The 21,131-nt window shown below is 56.6% G+C and overlaps 1 protein-coding gene across 1 annotated transcript; it reads left to right on the plus strand.

Annotated features, from left to right (window-relative positions):
- Positions 1 to 2,288: 2,288 nt before the first annotated feature.
- On the plus strand, positions 2,289 to 19,154 carry LOC129127809 (sacsin-like). The gene is made up of 7 exons (XM_054644672.2): positions 2,289 to 2,351; positions 5,581 to 5,668; positions 5,851 to 5,953; positions 6,211 to 6,357; positions 6,719 to 8,045; positions 8,295 to 8,383; positions 8,870 to 19,154. Exons 1-7 carry the CDS (start codon positions 2,329 to 2,331, stop codon positions 18,925 to 18,927), a joined length of 11,835 nt encoding a protein of 3,944 aa, XP_054500647.2. The 5' UTR covers positions 2,289 to 2,328; the 3' UTR covers positions 18,928 to 19,154.
- Positions 19,155 to 21,131: the final 1,977 nt, after the last annotated feature.

Consider the following 21,131-nt stretch of genomic DNA (forward strand, 5'->3'; position numbering starts at 1 on the left):
TCAAATACTGCGATAAAAGCATCATCTTGAATTATAAAATATTCTTCTTGAAAATATCAACAGGAAAATGTTTTTTCCACCTGAGTTGTTTCAGATTAGTTCAGAATAATAAAAACTGATTCTTACAAGCATGTTTTATTGGTTTTTCAGTGAACCTGCATTTTCCAAAAGAGAAAAAAAAATATTATGTCAGACTTGTTTTGGGTTCTACTTTCTTTTCTTATTATCTACCTATTTTTGCCTTTCATTTTCAGTTTCAATTCTGAGAGCCAAGATGCTGGAGAATAAATGTCTCATTAGATCACTCCCTGTCCCTCCTCTCTGAATGCCAGTGTTTGTCCTGGCTGTGCTATATCCAGAGAGAACTACAAAGAAGACTTTGCTCCAGACATGCAAAACTGCTCCAAACAGCCCAGGAGGTACCTCAGCTTGCTCTGTCCACCTCTCAGCCCAGCAAATGAGAAAAAGCAGGGAAGAGAAGGGTCAGTTTTATTGCACCTATCAAGGGAAGGACTCATTTTACTTACCTTCTGTCATGGTATAACCCCAGACTACAACTGAGCTTCACACATGATCCTTGGTGGGACAGTGGAGAGAATCAAGTGGTCAAAGTGAAAAAACCCCCAGTGGTTTGAGGTAAAGGTGTTTAATAAGGGAAGGAAAAGCTGCACATGGAAGAAAAGCAAACCAAGGGATTCATTCCCCACCTCCCACTGGCAGGTTCAGCCATCTCCAGGATAGCCTGGCTCCCACATGGTTACAATGATAGGAGGACAAATGCCACCACCCAAACATCCCCTTCTCTCTTCCCCAGCCTTCCCTGAGAGCACAACGCTGCTGTGTCCCTCTGTCCCCAGCTGGCCAGAGCTCCTGGCAGCACTGCAGGACCCATCCCCACCCCTGCAGAGGGGGAGCACGGAGCACAGGCCCATGGCTATCTGCAGTCCCACCACAGCTCTGAAGGTCACAGGGATGAGGGTCTGGAGGAATGGGAATCTGCCTGGAGAGGGGTCAAAGCCGTGGAGCACTGGCCTGCACATCACATTCGGCAGCAAGGTGAAAGAAGGAAGACGTGAGGAGGCTTCCCTGCAGAGGTGCCTCACTGCATCCCCTGAAATTTGTCCTACATTTGCCCCAAGTCACCGTGTCCTGCAGGTTCCTTCTTCACACATTCCAAGTGGTCTCATGTCTCCGTGGTCTTTCTGCCTGCACTCTGCAGTCCAAGTAGCCTCAATGTGGTGTCATGTGGTCCCCACATGGTCTGTAACAGTCCATGGGGCTGAAATTTGTTTTATGTGATCTCTGCAGTACAAATTATCTCCATATGGCCCCATGATCCATTAGACAGAGCCCCTTCACCCAGGACAGTTTGGGTGTTTCTGCAGGCCAGTCTGAGGCAGGAGACCAGCCCTGATGGCCCTGGGCCCATAGCAGTGTCCCCACATAGTCACACACCACATCTCTGCAGCCATATCCCCATGTATGCCCATATCACATCCCTGTAGGTGCATCCCTACATTTTCCATATCCCTGTAGCCATATCCACACGTGTGGGAAATGGATTTGTAGAGAGTTCTCAGGGCCTGACAGAAGGCTCACACAGTATACATCCATATGCAAACTTTGAGATAAGAAATGTTGACTTAGAAAAGCCATGGAATAGGACAGATACTGGTGAGAGACAAATGGAGCTAGAAACAAGTTTCAAAAGATGGCCTTGCAAATAAGACTAAATACTTTAGAGAAATAGAACCATGAAAGATGCATTGTAGTGGGACCCACAAGGAATCGTTTTAGATGATTGGCTTTAAGGCATCTACAACATGGTGTGGCTAAACCTGATAGGCCAAGAAACAGTTAATAGTGTATTGTAATTAGGAAATAGTTAACTCCTGATTGTGATGATGTGAATTATAACAGCTGTATTGTCTCACCCTTCTCATGACACTGAAAATAGAATAAAAGTTTTTAAAACACCTCTCAGTTATCCCATCTCTAAATCAGAAACACATATCATCCAACACCCACGTATTCCCATACCCCATCCAGGTATCCACATTCCCATATCCCTGCCCCATAGGCAAGTTCCCGCCCCGGTCCCGCGCACCGCCTTTCATGTCTCCTTGCTCCCCGCCGCTATTTTAGAAAAAAACCTAGCAAAAGCACATTTCCCCGAATGTGCGTCTGCAACGGAGAAACGAAACTTTCGGTCTGGGAGGCGGGACCAGGGAGGCGGAGCAGGGGGCGGACCGGAGCTCCGAGCGGCGGCGCCGGGCAGGCAGCGGCAGCAGCTCCGGGAGTGGGCAGGGGTCCCCTGCAGTGCCCACCATGGCCCTCAAGCAGCCAAAGGCGTGAGTGGGTCTGGGGGCATCACTGGGGGTTTGTGGGGGACACAGGGCATGGCTGGAGCGTTCTGGGGGTCACAGGGGGCTGTTGGTGGGGCAGGGGGCTCAAGGGGTGCTGGGGAGAACTGAAGGGTGACTGAGGGAGGTGGGGACTGCAGCGGTCAGGGCTCACAGGGAGGGGTTTTCAGGGGCTGCTGGATGTCTTGGTTTTGACTGGGAGGGAGAGAATTTTCTCCCCAGAAGCTGCTCCAGCGCTGTTTTTGGTATTCAAAGTGAGAACAGCGCTGGTAACGCGTTGAGTTGGAGCCCTGTCGAGCTCACTCCAAGGCAAGGACTTTTCAGTGTCCCATGCTCTGCCAGCAAGGGGGAGCATGGCCAGGAGACCCAACCCCAGCTGGCTAGGGGGATATTCCAGACCACAGAACCTCCTGCCCAGTGCAGAAACTGGGAGGGGGTTGGGAGCCACCGATTGCTACTGGGGAAGAGGCTGGGCATTGGTCAGTGGGTGATGAGCAACTATTGGGCACTGCTGGTTTCTATTGCGTTTTACTCTGTTCTCTCTCCTTCCCATTACTATTTTTAATAGTAGTAGCAGCAGTAATATCAATTTATTTAGTCTTGTTTCAGTTATTTAACTATACTTATCTCCACTAATGGGTTTTACCTTTTCTGGATTCTCTCCTCTATCTCACCAGAGCAGCGAGTGCCTGTGTAGGACTGAGTTCCTGGCTGGGGTTAAACCACAACAGTCCTCTCTTTAGGGCACAAAGAGCTGAGATCTGAACAGAGTGTGGTAAAACAAAGTTGTAAGCATCTCTTGTATTTATTTAATAGCTCTGTGTCACAGCTTGCTCTCAATGGTTCCTGCCCGTGCGCTCACAGGTGCATTTTATAAAATCCTTCCTGGTGTGTGTGGTCCCGTGGGAATGTTCATCCTCCCTGGCTCTGGGCTAAGGTTATCACTCTGTTGTGGTTGGTAACACGGGGCTGTGGTACGAGAGGACGGCTGGAGCTGAATCGAAGCTGCCGGCTTGCTCAGCATTGCCGTCCCCGCTGGGCTTCGGGAGCCATCCAGTGGGAACTGCCAATAATTACACCCTTAGGCTTCTCTCCTGCGAGAGCCAAGCCATGAGACAAATCTTCCAGCTCAGCCTTTCCTTTCCCCTTCCCTTCTGTCATGGTTTGACACTGGCACAATGCCAGTGCCCCCATGAGTATACTCTCTCCCTGGTTTCTGCTGTGAGATGTGACCAGGAATAAGCAAAGCAGGCTCCCACTTAGGAAAAAAAATAATTATTTTATTAGGGAAAGGGAAAAAAAAAAAAGAAACACACAAGGAAAATGAAAACTTCACAAATACATCTCCTCCTCCTCCTCCCCAAATTCCCAATACAATACATCCCCCAAATCATCGACTCTCAGTCCGGCACCACCCTTCAGAATACTCAATCCTCAGTTCATCAAGAGGAGAAGGAGTCCTTCTTGTGCCAATGGTGACCTCTTCCTTTCATGTCCAGCCCTCTCACCACTGAACACGGACCAGGGCTGCTTCTAGGGTCAGCTTTTAAGGATGCTTCGTCCCACTCCAAAAAGGCACAGTCTCAACTTTGGGACATCTGTCCCCCCCATATTTCACCTCTTGGGCCCGAGGGGCACCAACACTGAGCCCTCTTGGTTCTGAGGCATTGCCTCCCCCTAGATGCAGTCTCTGTGTCACAAGGAACATGGTTCTGTCCATGGCTGTACAAAAAGAGTCCAGCAAAAGCCACTCCATCATCTCTTCCCACTAAGATTCTTCTCTATTCTTCCAACATCTCTCACTTGCCCAGACCTCTCTCACACTTGCCCATTTCCTTCTTCATCTTCCACTCTATCTCTCTTCTAGGAAAGGTTAATGTTCTGTAAAGTCTTCATTGTCTGAAAAGAGGTTAAAAGCTCTTACAAGTGGCCGGCTGCACCCCCCCTTCTTCTCCTTCCCAGCCGTGCTGCCGGCACAGGCACGCGTTTATCAAGTCTCAAGGTTACAGTCCCAGGCACCGGCTCTCTCTCTCTCTCTCTCTCTCTCTCTCTCTCTCTGTCTCCCGGGGGGGCTGCCTGATGGCTCCCGGTGTCTCTCTCTCTCTCTTCCACCCTTCCACCCCCGGGCTCAGGCCTACCTCTCCCGGCTACATGGCTTTTCCCCTCCGCCCGCCCAGCCAGCAGCTGGGCTGGGGGAGAGACCCGAACTCTTTCCCTATGGAAACCCAAGAGAGGCTCCCAGGGGAGAGCCCTGCTTTTAACCCCGTGTTCTCAGAGGTGGTCCCAATGGCCACATTAGGTGCCAATATTAAAATCTGAGCACCAATTGGCCTGACCACAGCATCCCAGAAAACATATTTCCTGTCAAACCACCTTCCCTTCCCTTCCCTTCCCTTCCCTTCCCTTCCCTTCCCTTCCCTTCCCTTCCCTTCCCTTCCCTTCCCTTCCCTTCCCTTCCCTTCCCTTCCCTTCCCTTCCCTTCCCATACTCTCTGGTTACCCAAACCCTCAGGACAGTTTAACCCTTGCCCAGCTGTTCCCAGTGGGGGAGAATCAAAAAGAAAAGGTAAAACCTCTGAACTGACACAAGAACAGTTCAATAATCGAAACAAAGCTAAATGTATTGATGTTACTGCTGCTACTAATAGTAATGAAAAGGAGAGAGAATGGGATAAAATCCAAGAGAAACCAGTAATGCCCAATAGTTGCTCATGCCCCACTGCCCAATGCCCCACCCATCCCACAGCAGTGATTGGTGACTCCTGGCCAGCCCCCTCCTAGTTTCTGCACTGGGCAGGAGGTTCTGGGGTCCGGAATATCCCCCTGGCCAGTTGGGGTCGGGTCTCCTGGCTGTGCCTCCCCTTTCTGGCAGAGCGTGGGACACTGAAAAGTCCTTTACTGAGCTCCAACTCAAACATCTGTGTGCAACTGACACTGTTCTCATGCTAAATCCTGAACTTAGCCCTGGACACACTTCTGGGAAGAAAATTAACTTTATCCCAGTCAAAACCAGTGCTCTGGAGCATCCCAGGAAGAGATGGGGGTTTGGGGAAGTGTAGTTGTTGTCCTTGCAGGTGGTTGTTTCAGTGGATCCTGGAAAGAGATGGGGTCCTTGACCCTTTCCAAGCAGAGACACATCCTGTGGGATCCAAGGAGGATGTGGGTGTCATGGTTACAGAGCCTCCCCCACACCTTCTCTCCCTCTCTCTGCTTTACAGGGAGACCTTCTGCCAGCGGGCACCCACCTTCCTTGACTACCTGCACAGCATCCTGCAGAAGTACCCGGATGGAGGGCAGATCCTCAAGGTCAGACCCCCAGGGAACCCCATCTGGGATCTCCTGCCCAGTGGGGCAGGCACTGCAGGCAGTGGGGCCGGTCCCTGTCCAGCGCCAGCCCCAGGACCTTGGTGCCCAGCTGGGAGAGGGGGTCGGTGCTCTTCTCAGGGCCTGTAGGGCCCAGGTCACTGGGCACTGATCTGTAATTCCAGGAGCTGGTGCAGAACGCGGATGATGCCGGCGCTAATGAGGTCGTGTTTGTGTCTGACGAGCGGGAGTTCGACATCACCAGAGGGGGACTGGAGGGCACCCAGGGTGAGAGGCACTGTGGGCACTGGGAGAAAAATCAGATGAAGCCCTGGGTTGGCACTGGCTGGTGCTGGGAGGGACTGGGGGAACTGGAACTGGTGAGGGGTTCTGGGATGTGCTGGGAGCACTGAGGGTACTGGGAGGACTCAGTGCTGCTGAGGGGGGTTTTGTGGGACTGGAGCTTGTGGGGACACTGAGTGTGAATGACAATTCCCACTCCATGTCCCAATTGCCCCCAACCCATGGATGGTGCTGACCGCCAGGCCCAGCTCTCTTGGCCTACAACGATGCCGTGATGTCACCCCGGGACTGGACAGGGATTCAGCACCCAGGGGTGTCACACAAGCGGGAGGATCCCCGCAGTGTGGGGCGCTTCGGCTTGGGCTTCACTTCTGTCTACCACCTCACTGGTAAGTGGCACTGGGAGCCTCAGCTGGGACTGAACTGGGCATGTGGGTTTTACTGGAGGCACTGAAATACAGGTGCTGGGGAGAACTGGGGGCACTGGGGGTGTGCAAAATGGAGGGCTGTGTCCAAAGTGAGGAAACTTGAAGCATCGGGAGGCTTGGAGGGAGGCTGGCTGGCAATGGAGAGCAGGGCTAGGGAGACAAACTGAGGGAGGACTGGTGAATTGGGATTAAGCTTTGGATCATGGGAGGCACCATGGGGTTAAACTTGAGGCCATTGTGTGGGCATTGATGGGTTGGGATGATCTGGGAAGGCAGTGGTGTCCATGTCATCTCTGTGGCCTCATGGTTCCCATGTCTCCAGACCTGCCAGGTGTGCTGAGCCCCCCGTACTTGGGGGTGCTGGACCCCGAATGCCAGGTGCTGCCTGGTGGTGGCAAGCGCTGGGACATCTCTGAGGCCCAGGACCTTCCTGGCCTTTTCGAGCCCTTCTGGGCTGGGCTAGAAGCTGTAGGACAACACCGTGCCTCAGCCCAGGGCACCCTCTTCCGCTTTCCCCTTCGACGGCAACCCTCAGAAATCGCCCCAGGGGTCTCCGATCCTGAGCGCATCTGCAACCTCATCCAGACCTTCCTCACAGAGGCTCCTCTTGCCCTCCTCTTCCTCCGCCATGTCCGCCGTGTGGCCCTGCACCGTGTGGCCCCTGACGGGGTCCAGACACTCATGGGAACACTTGTGGCATCCCCTCAGCCTCTCCCTGTCCCGGTGCCATCAGGGGCTGAGGGGCTGAGTCTAGAGTGGTGCCTGGTGGCCCTGCACGGGGATGAGGTGGGTGCAGGGAGCGAGTGGCTGGTGGCCACAGGCAGAGCCACTGAGGGGCCAGCCGTGGCTCTGGGCACACGGCTGAGGTGCTGCCCTGAGCTGAGCCTGGCACACCCCCTCCACGGGGCCTGCCAAGGGCGGCTCTGCTGCTTCCTGCCACTGCCAGCCACTGACGAGACGGCCACAGGACTGCCTGTCCATGCCAGTGCTCCCTTTGCCCTCTCTGATGATCGCCGCCACCTGCGCTGGCCCCAGGAGGGTGAGGAGGGTGAGGAGGACGCCCACTGGAATGCTCTTCTACTGCTCGACCTCCTGCCCCGGGTCTACAGCCATTTGGCCGCCGTGGCCGTGGCTCTGCCCAGTGCAGATGCCTACAGCCTGTGGCCAGACCCCGAGTGCACGCCGAGCTCCGGCCGGATCCACAGCCTGGTGAGCCGCGTGTGCCGGGAGCTGGTGGCCGCCCCCGTCCTGCTGCCAGCCGGGGGGCAGGGGTGGCTGCGGGCCCTTGAGGCTGTGCTGCTGCCGGTGGCCGCGGGCGATGAGGCCACACGGCGGGCGGTGCAGGCCTTGCTGGTGGCAGCTGGGGAGCCGGTGGCCGAGGTCCCACCCCATGTGTGGAGGGCGCTGAACTTGGGGATGCCGAAGGGTCTGCGGGAGGCCACGACGGGACACGTGCGGGAGGTGCTGCGGCGCCACAGGGCTGCAGAGCTCCCGGCTGCCAGCCGCCTCTCCCTGCTGCACTTCATGGCCGGGGATGGGTGCCATGCTGAGCTCCGCGGCCTCCCCCTCCTGCCCCGTGCCGATGGAACCTTTGTGGCCTTTGGAACTGCATCGGCCGTGGTCTACGTGGACACATCCGACTGCCCCAGGTGAGCCTGTGACCCCTGGCAGCTCCGCTCCTTGCAGAGTGGGCAGGACAGCCAGCTGGCCACAGTCACAGCTCTCGGTCTTGAATTGGGAAGGGGAGGCATGGCCAAACCTGGATATTTGGCCCTGGATATTTGGGCTCCTCACTTCCCTCCTTCTCTAGTGTCACCAAGTGGGAGCTAAGGCAGGTGTCCAGAAAGCTGCTCCCCATTACCCCTCTGGTCCCCCAGCACCTCTGTCTGTTCCCACAGGGAGCTTCTGCCTGGCTTGGCTGGGTCCTTCCTGCCCTCAGACCTGGAGCCAGGCTTGGACAGCCTCCTGCGAGGCATTGCCAAGAAGGGTAAGAGATGGGGGTCCCTGGATCACCTTTAGGTCCCTGGTTGCCCCCCCTAAACCCCAACATGCTCAGGCAGCCTTGTACACCTTGGGGTTCCTCTGCAGCCCAGTATCTCCCTGTACATCCCTGTCTCTCTGGGGGATCCATGTCCTTGCTGTTCTTCCCACATTCCCCTGTCCCCTCTGTGCTCCCTCAGGTGCTGAGTCTCACTCTGCTCCTCCTCTGAAGAACTCTGTGCTCCCCAGTGCTGGTCCCCCTAACACCTTTTTACTTCCCATATCTCTTTCTTACATCCCCACCCACCCTGAGGTTTCTGGGTTCTCTGTGCTCCTATTAAGGGTATCCACCATCCCTCCAGAGCCCAGGTCCTCCCATATCCCATATGGGGGCCACTCATCCCCTGCAGGTTCTTTCTCCCCCATCCTGTGTCCCCCTGCCAGGGCCCAGGTCTCACGTGTTTCTAATGCAGCCTCTGCTTCTTGTACACAGGTCTCTTCCCCAACCTGGTTCTGCTGGACCCAGCCGTGACTGTACAGACCCTGCGCTTGGCTCTGCCCCCCACCTGGACATCCCAGTCTTCAACCCCAGTGATGTGGTGCCCAGCCCAAGGCCTCCCCCAGCCCCCAGCCTCCTGGTTCCCAGCCCTGTGGCAATTCCTGGCCCACCACATGGAAGACCTGGGCCCTCTGGAGGGGCTTCCTCTCATAGCCCTGTCCTCACTGGATGCCCCCACTGTCCGTCTGGCTCCACTGATACCTGAGTCCAGTCTTATCTTCCAGGCATGGGAGGACCAGCTCCTGCCACTTGATGTGGCCCCTGTGCTGGAGGTCCTGGGTTGCCCTGTGGTGCCACCAAGCACATGGCACCGCTCGCTGCCCCGCTATGTCCTGCCTCCATCCCCCCTCAATGCCCTTCGGGCCCTGGGCAGGCAGGGGGCTGCAGCAGTGGCCTCCCGCATGGCCTTGCTGCCTGATGCGGATGTGATCACCCTCCGGAACTACCTGGCAGACCTCCCATCCCTGACAAAGCAGGACATGGCCACTCTGGCTGCTCTGCCCCTCTTTCTGCCACTGCCCTGCTTGGCCACCCCACAGCCCACAGAGCTGGTGCCAGCCGCTGCCACCCCGGTGCTGGAGCCAGAGCTGGAGCTGCCCCAAGATGTGGTGCTGCCGGAGGCCGTGTTGCGGTGCCGGGATGAAGTTGACCGGCAGCTACTCAGGAGGCTCCAGAGGCCCCTCATCAGTGCAGCCTGTGTGATGCTGAAGGCCGTCAGAGCCGTGGCCCAAGGGGCGTATGCGGGACGAGCGGCTGAGATGCAGGCTCTGCTGCTCTGGGTGCTGCAGCACGGAGACACTGTCTTTGCACAGAGCCCCTTGCTCCAGCAGGCCTGCAGCACGCTGGCCTTCCTGGAGACCCCTGCCGGCCCCGCATGCCCGCAAGACCTCTATGACCCCTGTGACAGCACCTTGCAGGCGCTGCTGGGACCCGAGCGCTTTCCTCCTGCTGCCTTCCACAAACCGTCTGTCCTCCATGCCTTGAGGGCCGTGGGCTTGCGGCACGGTGAGGGGTGCATGCTGCCCTCAGACATCCTGGCAGCTGCAGCAAAAGTCAGTCAGGGTGGCACGGCAGCTCTGGACAGGGCTGAGGCACTGATCACAGTCTGCAACCACCCCAAGGCACTGGATGGCTTCAGTGCTGCAGAGCTCGGGCAGCTCCAGGCCCTGCCCTGGGTGCCTCGCTCCAAGTGCACAGGAGAGCCTGGGCAGCCCTTCCTGCCCCCCAAGGAGCTGAGATCCATGCAGTACCAATCCCTGGTGGGGCTTGCCATGCCCCTGACTGACGCCTTTGTGCCAGAGGCAGAGAAGAAGCTGGGGCTGAGCCAGATCCCACCGCCGGAGAGAGTGTGGGAGCAGCTGAGAAAGCTGGCGGGGCGCAGGAACATGGATGAGGTGGGTCCTGCTCTCCAGCCCATCTACTGGCACATGCAGGAAAACCTGAAGGCCTTTGGGACTGCCCCGGATAGCGCTGTTGTGTGGACTGGGTCTGGGCTTGTCCTGCCACGTGATGCTGTGCTGGGCTATCCTGAGAAGCTGGAGCTGGGGATGCTGGTGCCCCGGGTGCCCCCTGACTTCCTGTCCTACGGCTGCCTCTTCAGGGCTTGGGGGGTGGAAGACGGGGTGAATGAGGAGAGGGCGGTGTCAGCCCTGCGCTCCCTGGGGCAGGACATAGACAGGCGCAGCTCCCGAGCGGGCACTGCTGCAGAGTTGGCGGTGGTTGTAGCTGTCCTGGAGTGGCTGAAGAGGCGGGGCCACCAGGGCGAGGGCACTGTGCCGGTTCCTGTGAGGATCCCGCAGGGCTCAGGCTTTGCCCTCCGTCCAGCTGCCTCTGCCGTGTACCTGGACATGGAGCTGGAGGAAGAGGAGGATGTTCAAGAGGTGGTGCACGAGGCAGTGCCTTCCAGCACAGCCATGTTCCTGGGCACGGAGCGTCTCAGTACATGGGTGCTGGGCCCGGAGCCGTTCACAGCCTGTGGCCCCTCGGAGCCCATCACCCGACGCCTCCGCAACATCCTCCAGGAGTACGGCGACGAGGGCGACCTCTTCACAGAGATGGTCCAGAACGCAGAGGATGCCAGCGCTACCGTGTGCCGCTTCCTCCTGGACCTGCGGTGCCGCAGAAAGGCCACCTCTGGGCTGCTAGACCCAGGCATGGCTACCTGCCATGGCCCAGCCCTCTGGGCCTACAACAATGCCCTGTTCACAGAGGATGACCTCCAGAACATCACCCGGATTGGGGCTGCCACAAAGGAGGGCCAGGCAGGCCGGATCGGGCGCTTTGGGCTGGGCTTCAGCTCTGTGTACCGTGTCACGGATGTGCCGGCAGTGCTGAGTGGGGAGACACTGCTCATCTTTGATCCCAATGGCACCCATCTGGGCAAGCACATCACCAGGGCCGGCTCCCCTGGCATCCGCCTGGACTTCTCCAGCCGACCACGCATCCTCCGTGTCTTTGCTGAGCAGTTCCAGCCCTACCACGGTATCTTTGGGTGCTGCCTGCCTGAGCCAGGACCCTTTCCAGGAAGCCTTTTCCGCTTGCCTTTTCGCACTGAAGAGGAAGCTGTGACATCGCAGATTTGCTCTGAGGCCTTTGGTACAGAGCGCATCCAGTCCCTTGGAACTGCTTTCCTTGGCTCTAACCGGCTCCTGCTGCTCTTCCTGAAGAAGGTGAGGGAGCTGTCCCTGGAGATGCTGCCAGACACGGCCACTTCTGCAGAGGATACCATGTCTCTGGCCACGCTGCAGAGAAAGGAGATCCGAGACTTGGGGGCCCCTGGGGATCCCCCAAGTTGGGCAGCCATCGAGCAGCTCTCAGCCTGTGAGGAGGAATCCAGGACCACATGGCACTACCTGGTTTTGGTGTGTCAGGGTGATGGGGAGTTGTTGGAACTGTTTCACCAGAACACACAGGCAGGACTCCATCCTCCACTTCCCATGGCTGGTGTGGCCCTTCCCCTTGCCCCTACTGAAGATGGCAAGTGGGTGCCACGTCTGGACGCTGAGAAAGGGCAAGTTTTCTGCCACCTTCCCATGCCGATCATGTCAGGGCTGCCAATCCACCTGCATGGGGCCTTCAGCATCCTCTCAAATCGCAAGGGGCTGTGGAGCACGGCGGAGCGGGGCAAGTGGAACCAGGTGCTGCTCCACAATGCTGTGCCGATGGCCTGGCTCCGGGCACTGGACCATCTCCGTGCCATGCATGAGGCAGGCGAGTTAAAGAACTATGAGTATCATCTCTTCTGGCCAGACATTAGCACTGCCCGTTACCCCTTTACAGAGGCTGTGACTGGTTTCTACCAGGCTGTGGCAGCCAGGAGTGGCCCAAGGCTCTTTTCCGATGGCCACTCCTGGTGCTCGCTGCAGGACGCCCGCTTCCTGCACCAGGCTGTAGAGAGACACCCTAAGCTGGGTACTGTGGCACAGCGAGTCTTTGCTATCACTGTGCCCCGTCCCCTGTTGGCTGTGGCCTTGCCTGGGAAGGTGCAGGAGGGCCTTGGGAAGGCGCTGGATGCTGGAACCTATGACTGGAGCCGCTTTCTCTGTGAGCTTGTGCTTCCCAACTTGGAAGATCTCCCTGATGCTGACCGGAACCTGCTGGTGCTCCATGCACTGGATATGTCTCATGAGGGTGTGGACAAAGTGCTGCAGACAGTGCCCTGCATCCCTGTCACCCCTCATGGCCACCTGCAGCTCATCAATTACCTGGTGCATCCCAGAGGCCGTGCTGCCCCTTTATACAACCCTGACGATGGGCGCTTCCCCACTGGGAATGCCTTCCTTTCCCTGGAGAGACTAAACCAACTGGAGAGGCTGGGCATGGTGAAGAACACTGTGTCTCTGCCAGAGCTGCTGGAGAGGGCAAAGACTGTGCAGCTTGTCTGGACCAAGAATCATGCCCAGGGCTACCAGAGGGCTGCCTGCATCCTTGAGTTACTTTGGAATGCAGTGAAGAAGGGAACAAACGACACCCTGCAGGCCGCTTTCCAGACTGTGCCCTTCCTCCCTGCTGCACAGCACACCAGTGACCCTGTGCTGCTGCCAGCTGCCCAGCTCTACCATCACCTCCATGAGCCACTAGTGGGACTCATCCAGCCTATCTTGGCTCCTAAAATGCTGGGGAAAAACTTCAGCCTCTCCGAGGAGGTAGCGTCCTTCTTGGGGCTGGACCGGCAGGTACCATCAGCTCAGGTTCTTGAGCAGCTGCGAGCACTCCATTGTTTCTCCAACACTCTCCCTTTGGAGACCCTGCAGTACAACACCAACTGCTGCTACCAGCACCTGAACATGCTGCTCCGGGAACATCCTTCCAGCCGGAATGAGGTGGCTTCGGCAGTGGCCCCAGGGGAGCCCTTCATCTTGGTGGGCTCCCGTTTTGTGCCAGTCACAGCTGTGGCTGAGACACTGTCATTTGAGGCTGCCCCATACCTTCATCAGCTCCAAGACCAGTACAAGCCCTACAGAGAGCTCTGGGAGTGTGTGGGGCTGCGCCACACATTTGCCTGGGATGATTATGCCCGAGTGCTCTGCATCCTGGCAGAGACACATGCGGGAAAGGCACTGCCTGCTGCGGAGCTGAATCTGGCCCTGCGGCTGGTGTCTTGTGGCTTGATGGAAGATGGCAACCAGCCAGATGCCTGCCAGACCCAGCAACTCTTTCTGCCTGATGAGGAGGGCATTTTGCACCCAAGCGACAAGCTCTACTTCAATGATGCACCATGGATTCCGTTGGACAGAGATGTCCTGCTGTGCCATAAACAGCTGTCCCGAGAGGCAGCCCTGCACTGTGGGGTGGCCACCACACGCCACCGAGCACTGGAGAGGTGTGTAGTCAACACTGATCACCTGAGCCTCTGGGCGCAGCCGTTTGGTCCCCATGAAGATTTGCCAACGCGACTGAAGAACATCTTGAAGGAGTACTCTGAGTCCGCTCCTGATCTGGTGAAGGAGGTGCTTCAGAACGCGGATGATGCTGGTGCAGGGCTTTTGCACTTTGTGTGGGACCGCCGGCAGCACCCAGCAAAGGCCACTTTTAGTGAAGAATGGAAGATCCTGCAGGGCCCTGCCCTCTGCATCTACAATGACCGCCCCTTCCAGGAGCAGGACATTAAAGGCATTCAGCATCTGGGGGTCGGTAGCAAGCAAGACCGTCAGGATGTTACAGGCAAACATGGCCTTGGCTTCAACACTGTCTACCACTTTACTGACTGCCCAGCCTTCCTGACTGGAGACAGTACCCTGTGTGTCTCTGATCCCCATCTCTACTACGTGCCCACAGCCACAACTGAGAAGCCTGGTAGCATGTTTACTGTCAACACTGACTTCAAGAAGAATTTTCCAGACATTTATGACACCTTCCTACCATCCTTCTTCAACCTGAAACAGGGCGTCCTTTTCCGGCTGCCGCTTCGCACTGCAGCTGAGGCTGCCAAGTCCAGGGTGTCTGACATGGTCATGCGAGACCAAGACTTCAAGAACATGGAAGAAACACTGGCTAAGGAAGGTGAGGACTTGGTGCTCTTCCTCCGGCATGTCCACACCATCATCTTCTCTGAGATCCCCCCAGATGGGAAAGAGTTGGTGGAGAAGCTGCGGGTAACCACGGAGCTCACAGAGGATGATGCAAAGTTGAGACGGGATTTCCAAGCAAGATTAAGCCAAGCCATGGATGGGAACATCCCCACCCCTCTCTCCTATACCATGAGAGTCAAAAATAGCAGGGCCAAGACCACAAGTTTGTGGAGGGTGATCTCCCAAATTGGGGTGCAGGACAGGGCTGAGGAGTCTCCAGAGCTTAAATGGCTGCCCTATGGGGCTGTGGCTGCCCGCCTGGAGCCTCTGAACCAAGTCACGGGCAGAGCCTTCTGCACCCTCCCACTGCCCTTAGTCACTGGGCTGCCTTTACACATCAATGCCAACTTCTCTGTGGATGCAGCCAGGTGCAGTCTCCACTGGGACAAAGGTGGCACAGGGGCAACCTGGAATGGCTTCTTGCTCCGGCGCTTGGTGGTTCCACTGTACTGTTACTTTCTCACCAGGCAGTGGCAAGCCCTGGAGAAGCTCCAGTATTGGTCCCTGGAATCCTGCCAGCAGCACCTGAACTCCCACTTCCTCCAGTTTTTCCCTGTTATGAAAAGGGTGTTACCTATGTTCCAGGACATGGTGAGAGAGGTCTACAAGCACCTCAGTCATGCACGCCTGCCCCTTGTGCCTGTGTACAGGGAAAAAACGTCACCTGGCAGGGTGACAATAACCTGGGCATCTCCAGGTGGAGGGGACATGCTAACAGAGCCGTACTTCCTCGAGGAGATGCCTCAGCCAGAAGTCCAGAAAGTGCTGGAGCAACTTAACATGAAACTGGTTCCAGCATTCCCCCACCTGCAGCAGATCCGCAAGGAGTTCATTGAAGCCCAAGTGAACACTGTTGTCTTAGGGCCAGACTCTCTCCGATGCTTCCTCAAGGCCCTGGCTCTGCCTGTGCCCTGCAAGCTGGCTGAGACACCCCTGAGGACCCCAGAGAGCTGCACCTACCTGCTGCAGTACTTAACAGGATGGAACAGGCACTCTCAAGGTACTCAAAAGGATAGGGACAAGGCAATCCTGGAAGGCCTGCCCTTGCTGGCCACAGAAGATGGTCTTCTGAATGCTTTCAGCATCCACCACCCTGTCTTCAAGAACTCCTTTGCCCACCTCTTCCCCAAGCACAGCCACCGTTTTGCCCAAAAGTGTGTTCCTGCATGGATCCCACCTTGCTTTGTGAAGGAGCTTGACCTCCCACAGGCCACACCACTCATCCAGGAGGCTTTGGGTCAATGGGAGTGGACTCAGGGGGAAGAGTGGCTTAAGGGGCTGTGGACCTTCTTTGAGAGTGTGGTCCTCTCCAAGACCTCAGATGTGACCATGGACTCATTCATGAATCATCTCCAGAATATGGCAGTGCTGCCTATTCGGGGGAATAAGACAGACTCAAAGCACCTACTGCCACTATCCTCCCTCTCCAGGGTTCTTTATGAGTGTTACTCTGAAGTGGGAAAGGTGCTGCACAAACTGGGCATCCCTGTGCTCCAGAAATCCCTGCTGCCCCAGGATATTGCCTACCGTTTCCTGAAGCCAAGGGCACTGCAGGTCACAGATCCCAGGGCTATAGTGGCCCATCTGGCAGACACAAGAGCTGATCTCTGCTGGGGGGATTTAGAGGAGCAGGATTTGTCAGCCCTGCTAAGGTTTGTCCAGCAGGGAGAGGGAAAGCTGGATTCATGTGCACTGGAGCAGCTCCAGCACCTGCCTCTCTTCCAGAAGTCTGGGGGTGGCTATGTAGCTGTGGCTCCCTACCACAGGGTGCTGTTACTCGACAGACAAGTGCCCTCAAATGCCCAAGCCCTGTATGACTTGGACAAAGACATGCTGCTTCTCACACCAAGCCCGTTCCACAAATGGCTGGCCGAGCGTTTGAAGTGGGAGGTCACAGATGACCAAAAGCTCTTCATGACTGTGGTACTTCCCCGGCTGTCCCAGCTCACACGGCAAAACCTCATGGAAGCTGTACGATTGTTCTTTGTCATGAAACCTTTCTTGGATGATGAGAGTGTGGAGACCATTGTGGCAGCTTTTCAGAAGGTGGCCTTTATACCAGATGCCCACGGAACACTGCGCCTGGCCTCCTACTTCTACCTTGACATGCCCTCCTTCCACACTCTGCGGCTCCAAAACCGCTTTGTGCCTAAATCTTTCTTTAAGGAGCTTCGTTTGAACCAGCAAGAAATTGTGCATTTCTTCCTCAAGGCAGGTGTCCGCACCAGCCTCTCTGTAAAGGATTTTTTGGCACTGGCTGAGGAGATAGAGCATGAAGCCACTCAGGCTACATGCCATGCTGCAGAACTGCTGAAACAACAGCAGGAGATGCTCAAGCAACTTGCAATCCTGTTGAAAAATCCTGACTCAAAGGGTTTCCTGAGCAAAATTGCCTCAATCCAATTCCTGCCTCCACTGGATATCCCCCCAAACTTGATGAACCTTCACCCTCCTTTTGCAGACTGCACTAAGGCTGTGGCTCTGAAAGGCAGCATTTCCTACTGCAAAAATGTGGCTGAACTCCTGTGGACATCAGCCATCATCCTGCCAAAATCCCTTAAACTTGAGAAGACATCCCTGAAAGCCATGGGAGTCCTTGTAGAGATACCCACTGCCCTGGTGGTGGCCAACCTGGAACATGTGTGCAGGGCAGCTTGCTTGACACAAGGGCAGGTAAGCACACGGGCCAAGGTGCTCTGTAGCATGTACAGCTTCCTGCAGACCCATCTGGAGGAGGTGGATGCAGAGCACCTCGCTGAGCTGCCCGTGGTGCTGGCCAAGTCACGCGACATGGCCAGGCCATGGCAGGTGGTGGCATCACTACCGGACGAGGATGACTTTTACCCCTACCTCCTCACGACTCACCCCCACATGGCTGTCTTTAGAGATCTCCTGCAACACCTTGGCGTTGTCCAGGTCCCCACACTTACTCACTACAGCCGTGTCCTGGCCCAAATCTACCAGGAGAGCCATGGCAGTGGGACCCTTTCCAGTAGCCAGAAGAAGACGGTCCTGCTGGCCACACAGCATTTCTTCCAGCTGCTGTGGAAGGAACCGGAGCCCCCTGATTGCTCTGCTGTGGCTGAGCTGTACCTGCTGAGCACTGCTGACTGCCTGGAGCTGTCCCACAAACTCTGCTTCAATGACTGTGTGCCCTCAGAGACTGCTCAGGCCCTGGAGAAGACCTTTGTGTTCATGGCTGCACTGCCGGTGTCTGGGTGTAATGCCAGGTGGCTGCTGCAAAGGCTGCCACCACGGCTGCAGCCACAGATGCTTTCAGAGGTGACAGAGAAGCAGCTGGAGGAGGGTGGTCCACAGCCATGTCAGTATGGCTCTCAGTGTCCTGCACAGAGGCGTCTGCAGACCCTGCTGGTATCCCCGTGGTTTAGGCTGGGGCTGGAGTCCCTGCTGCAGTGGCAGACCCCCAAGGCTATGATGGGAATGGAGGGGGATGGTGGCTTTGCAGTGGAGCAGGTGAAAGTGCAGTGCTGCAAGGACATCTGCACTGTGCTGGTGCACAGTGGGGCAAAGGTGGAGGGCAGCTCCCAATCGCAGGTTATCCACGTGTGCCTGTCTGGTGGTGCCCAGCGTCTCTTCTACATCCAGCACGCAGAGATGGTGCTGAACCGGCAGCAGCTGAGGGTGGTGGAGACACTGGCGCAGGAGATCAACAAGATCCTGGGTGGGCAGCTGGAGGCACGTGCTTTGTCCATGCTGCGTGAAATGCTGGTCTGCCAGGAGCCACAGGACATTGCCTTTGTTCTGGAGGAGAGCAACGTGGCACTGGTGGGGGCTGCACCAGAGCCAGAGAAGAGGCTGCAGGAGGAGGCTGAAGCTGTGGAAGAAGAGGGGCCATGGAAGGATCCCAGCCTGGCAACCTGGAGGCCTCTGCATGGTGTCAGGGGGCCAAAGGTGCGGGGCCAATACAAACCTGTGAGCACCGCCTGGCACCATGGGCAGGGAGGCAGTGGCTCCTTGCTTAGCAGTGAGGAGCTCATGGTCCTGACTCCATCCGTCCCCGAGGCCCTGCGTTGGCTGTGTCAGGCCACGAGTGACCTGCAGGCAGCCAGCAATGATATCTTGCACAGCTGCCCCAACTGGGTGCTCTTCAAAGTGCACCAGGCCCTGGAGAAGGCGCTGGTGGCAGCCGTGCTTTGCCGCGGGGAAGCCTTTGCGGGCCATAGGGGGCTGATGGGCATGGCCCAAAGGCTGGAGGCAGAGGAGCCGGAGCTGAGGGGCCTCGTCGTGGATGTGCAGTGGTTGTGTGACTGCGGTGTAGACGGCAAGGCCACGCAGTACCCGAGTTACCATCCCTTTCCTATGATCCCCAGTGAGGCCTTCCCCAGCGTGGATGAGGAGGAGGTCCTGAAGCGGGCACAGAAAGTGCTGGTGACACTGAAGGACCATGTGGGCAGAAAGTGAGAGGTCCCTACCAAGGGGCATGGCACCTGGGGCACGGTACCACGAGGCGCCCATCATGAACCTGTTGTGGACTCACCGTGGACTTGCCACAGGCAATTCCAGACTGTCCAGCCCTGGTATGGGAATTTTGGTGGCAGATGAAGGCCTAGACCACTGGACATCACAGAGTAGCCTGAGCCATTGGCATGTCTTGAGTGTGCAGTAAATAAAGTGCAAAATAAATGCTGCAGTGCTGGTAGATCCTTCACTGACAGTGGAGTCAGGGACATGAAGAAGTCATGGGCAATGGGTGTTGAAGGTGGAGCTGGTGATGAAGGCATTTGGAGAACTGTGGTGGGTCAGTTTTGTCTAGCCAGGTGCCCATTGAGCCACTCCATTACTTCCCCTCTTTGACTGAAAAGGAGAAGAAAATGTGATAAAAATCCCATGGGTCAGGGAGATCACTGACCAATTACCGTCACAGTTAAAACAGACTCACCTTGGGGAAATTAATTTATTTTATAACCAATTAAACAGAGTAGGAAAATGAGAAATAAGGATAAACCTTAAAACACCTCCCCCTACCCTCCCTTCTTCCCAGACTCAGCTTCACTCCCAACTCTTTTACCTCCTCCCCTCGAGCAGTGCGCAAGATGGGGATTGTGGATTGCTGTCAGCTCATAACACTTGTCTCTGCTGCTCCTCACAGATTCCCCTCTCCATGGGAGACAGTCCTGCGCCAACTTTTCCAATGTGGGTCCTTCCCATGGGCTGCAGTTCTCTAAGAACTGCTCCAGCAAGGTCCCTTTCCATGGGGTACAGTCTTTCAGGAACAGACTGCTCCCATGTTCTGCCAGCTCCTGCATGGACTCCTCTCCACAGAGCACAGCCCCTGCCAGGAGCCTGCTCGAGCATGGGCTCCTCCCAGGCTGCTGCTCCCTTCAGGGCATCTCCACCTGCTGTGCTGTGGGGTCCTTACATGGGGTGCAGTGGGGATCTGTTCCTCTACTCACCTACATGGGCTATGGGTCAAAATCCTCCTCCCTATGGGCTGCACCATGGGCTGCAGGGGAATCTGCTCCAGCACCTCCTCCTTCCTCAGCCTTGGTGCCTGCAGGGCTGTTGCTCTCACATCTTCTCCTTCCTCCCTGCCAGCTGCTGTTGCACAGCAGTGTTAACCCCTTTTTTAGTATCTAATCACAGAGGCCCTCCTGGCATCACTGGTTGGCTCAGCCTTAGCCAGTGGCAGGTCCATCCTGGAGCCCTCTGGAGCTGGCTCTGCCCAACACGGGGGCAGCTTCTGGTGTCTCCTCATAGAGGGTCACCCTGCAGGCCCCTGCTACCCAGACCTGGCCATGCAAACCTGCAACAAGGATGATGAGGTACTACCAAGGGGAGCACAAGGGTCTCAAGAAAAGCATGAGGTAGGGGAAGCAACAAGAGGAGCTCAAATGTCAATGAGCTGTTGTCATTGCCATAGGCCCAGAGACCACCACCAAAGTCCCAGTGTGACTCTGCTGGTATGAGGCCAGGTACACGGCCTGCCCCTGGGTCAGGGCAATCCCAAGCACAGACTTGGGCTGGGCAGAGCTGGGGTTAAGAGCAGCTCTGAGGAGAAGGACTTGGGCACGTTGATGGACAAAAATCTCAGTGTGCCCCAGCCTCTTGTGCTGTCACCCAGAAAACCCCATGTCCTGGGCTGGCACCATAGAGTGGGCAGCAGGGGACAAAGGGGATTCTGCACCTCTGCCCTGCTCAGGTGAGACCCCACCTGCAGAGCTGCCTCCAGCCCTCAGATCCAGCATCAGAAGGATGTGGAGTGAGTCCAGAGAGGCCAAAGAGATGCTCCAAGGGCTGGAGCCCCTCTGCTCTGAGCCGGGCTGGGAGAGCTGGGGCTGTTCAGCCTGGAGAAGAGAAGGCTTCAGGGAGACCTTAGAGACATTTCCAGTGCCTAAAGGGGCTCTAAGAGAGCTGAGGGGTGACCTTGGACAAGGGCCTGGAATGCCAGGACAAGGGGAATGGCTTTCCACTGGCAGAGGGCAGGGTTTAGAAGAAACTCTTCCCTGTGGGGATGGTAAGACCCTGGCACAGGCTGGCCAGAGCAGCTGTGGCTGCCCCATCCTGGCAAGTGTCTGAGGCCAGGTTGGAGGGGGCTTGGAGCAACCTGGTCTGGTGGCAGGTGTCCCTGCCCATGGCAGGGGGTGGAATAGGATGACCTTTGAGGT

This window comes from Agelaius phoeniceus, chromosome 17 (assembly GCF_051311805.1).
Source record: "Agelaius phoeniceus isolate bAgePho1 chromosome 17, bAgePho1.hap1, whole genome shotgun sequence".
NCBI lineage: Eukaryota > Metazoa > Chordata > Aves > Passeriformes > Icteridae > Agelaius > Agelaius phoeniceus.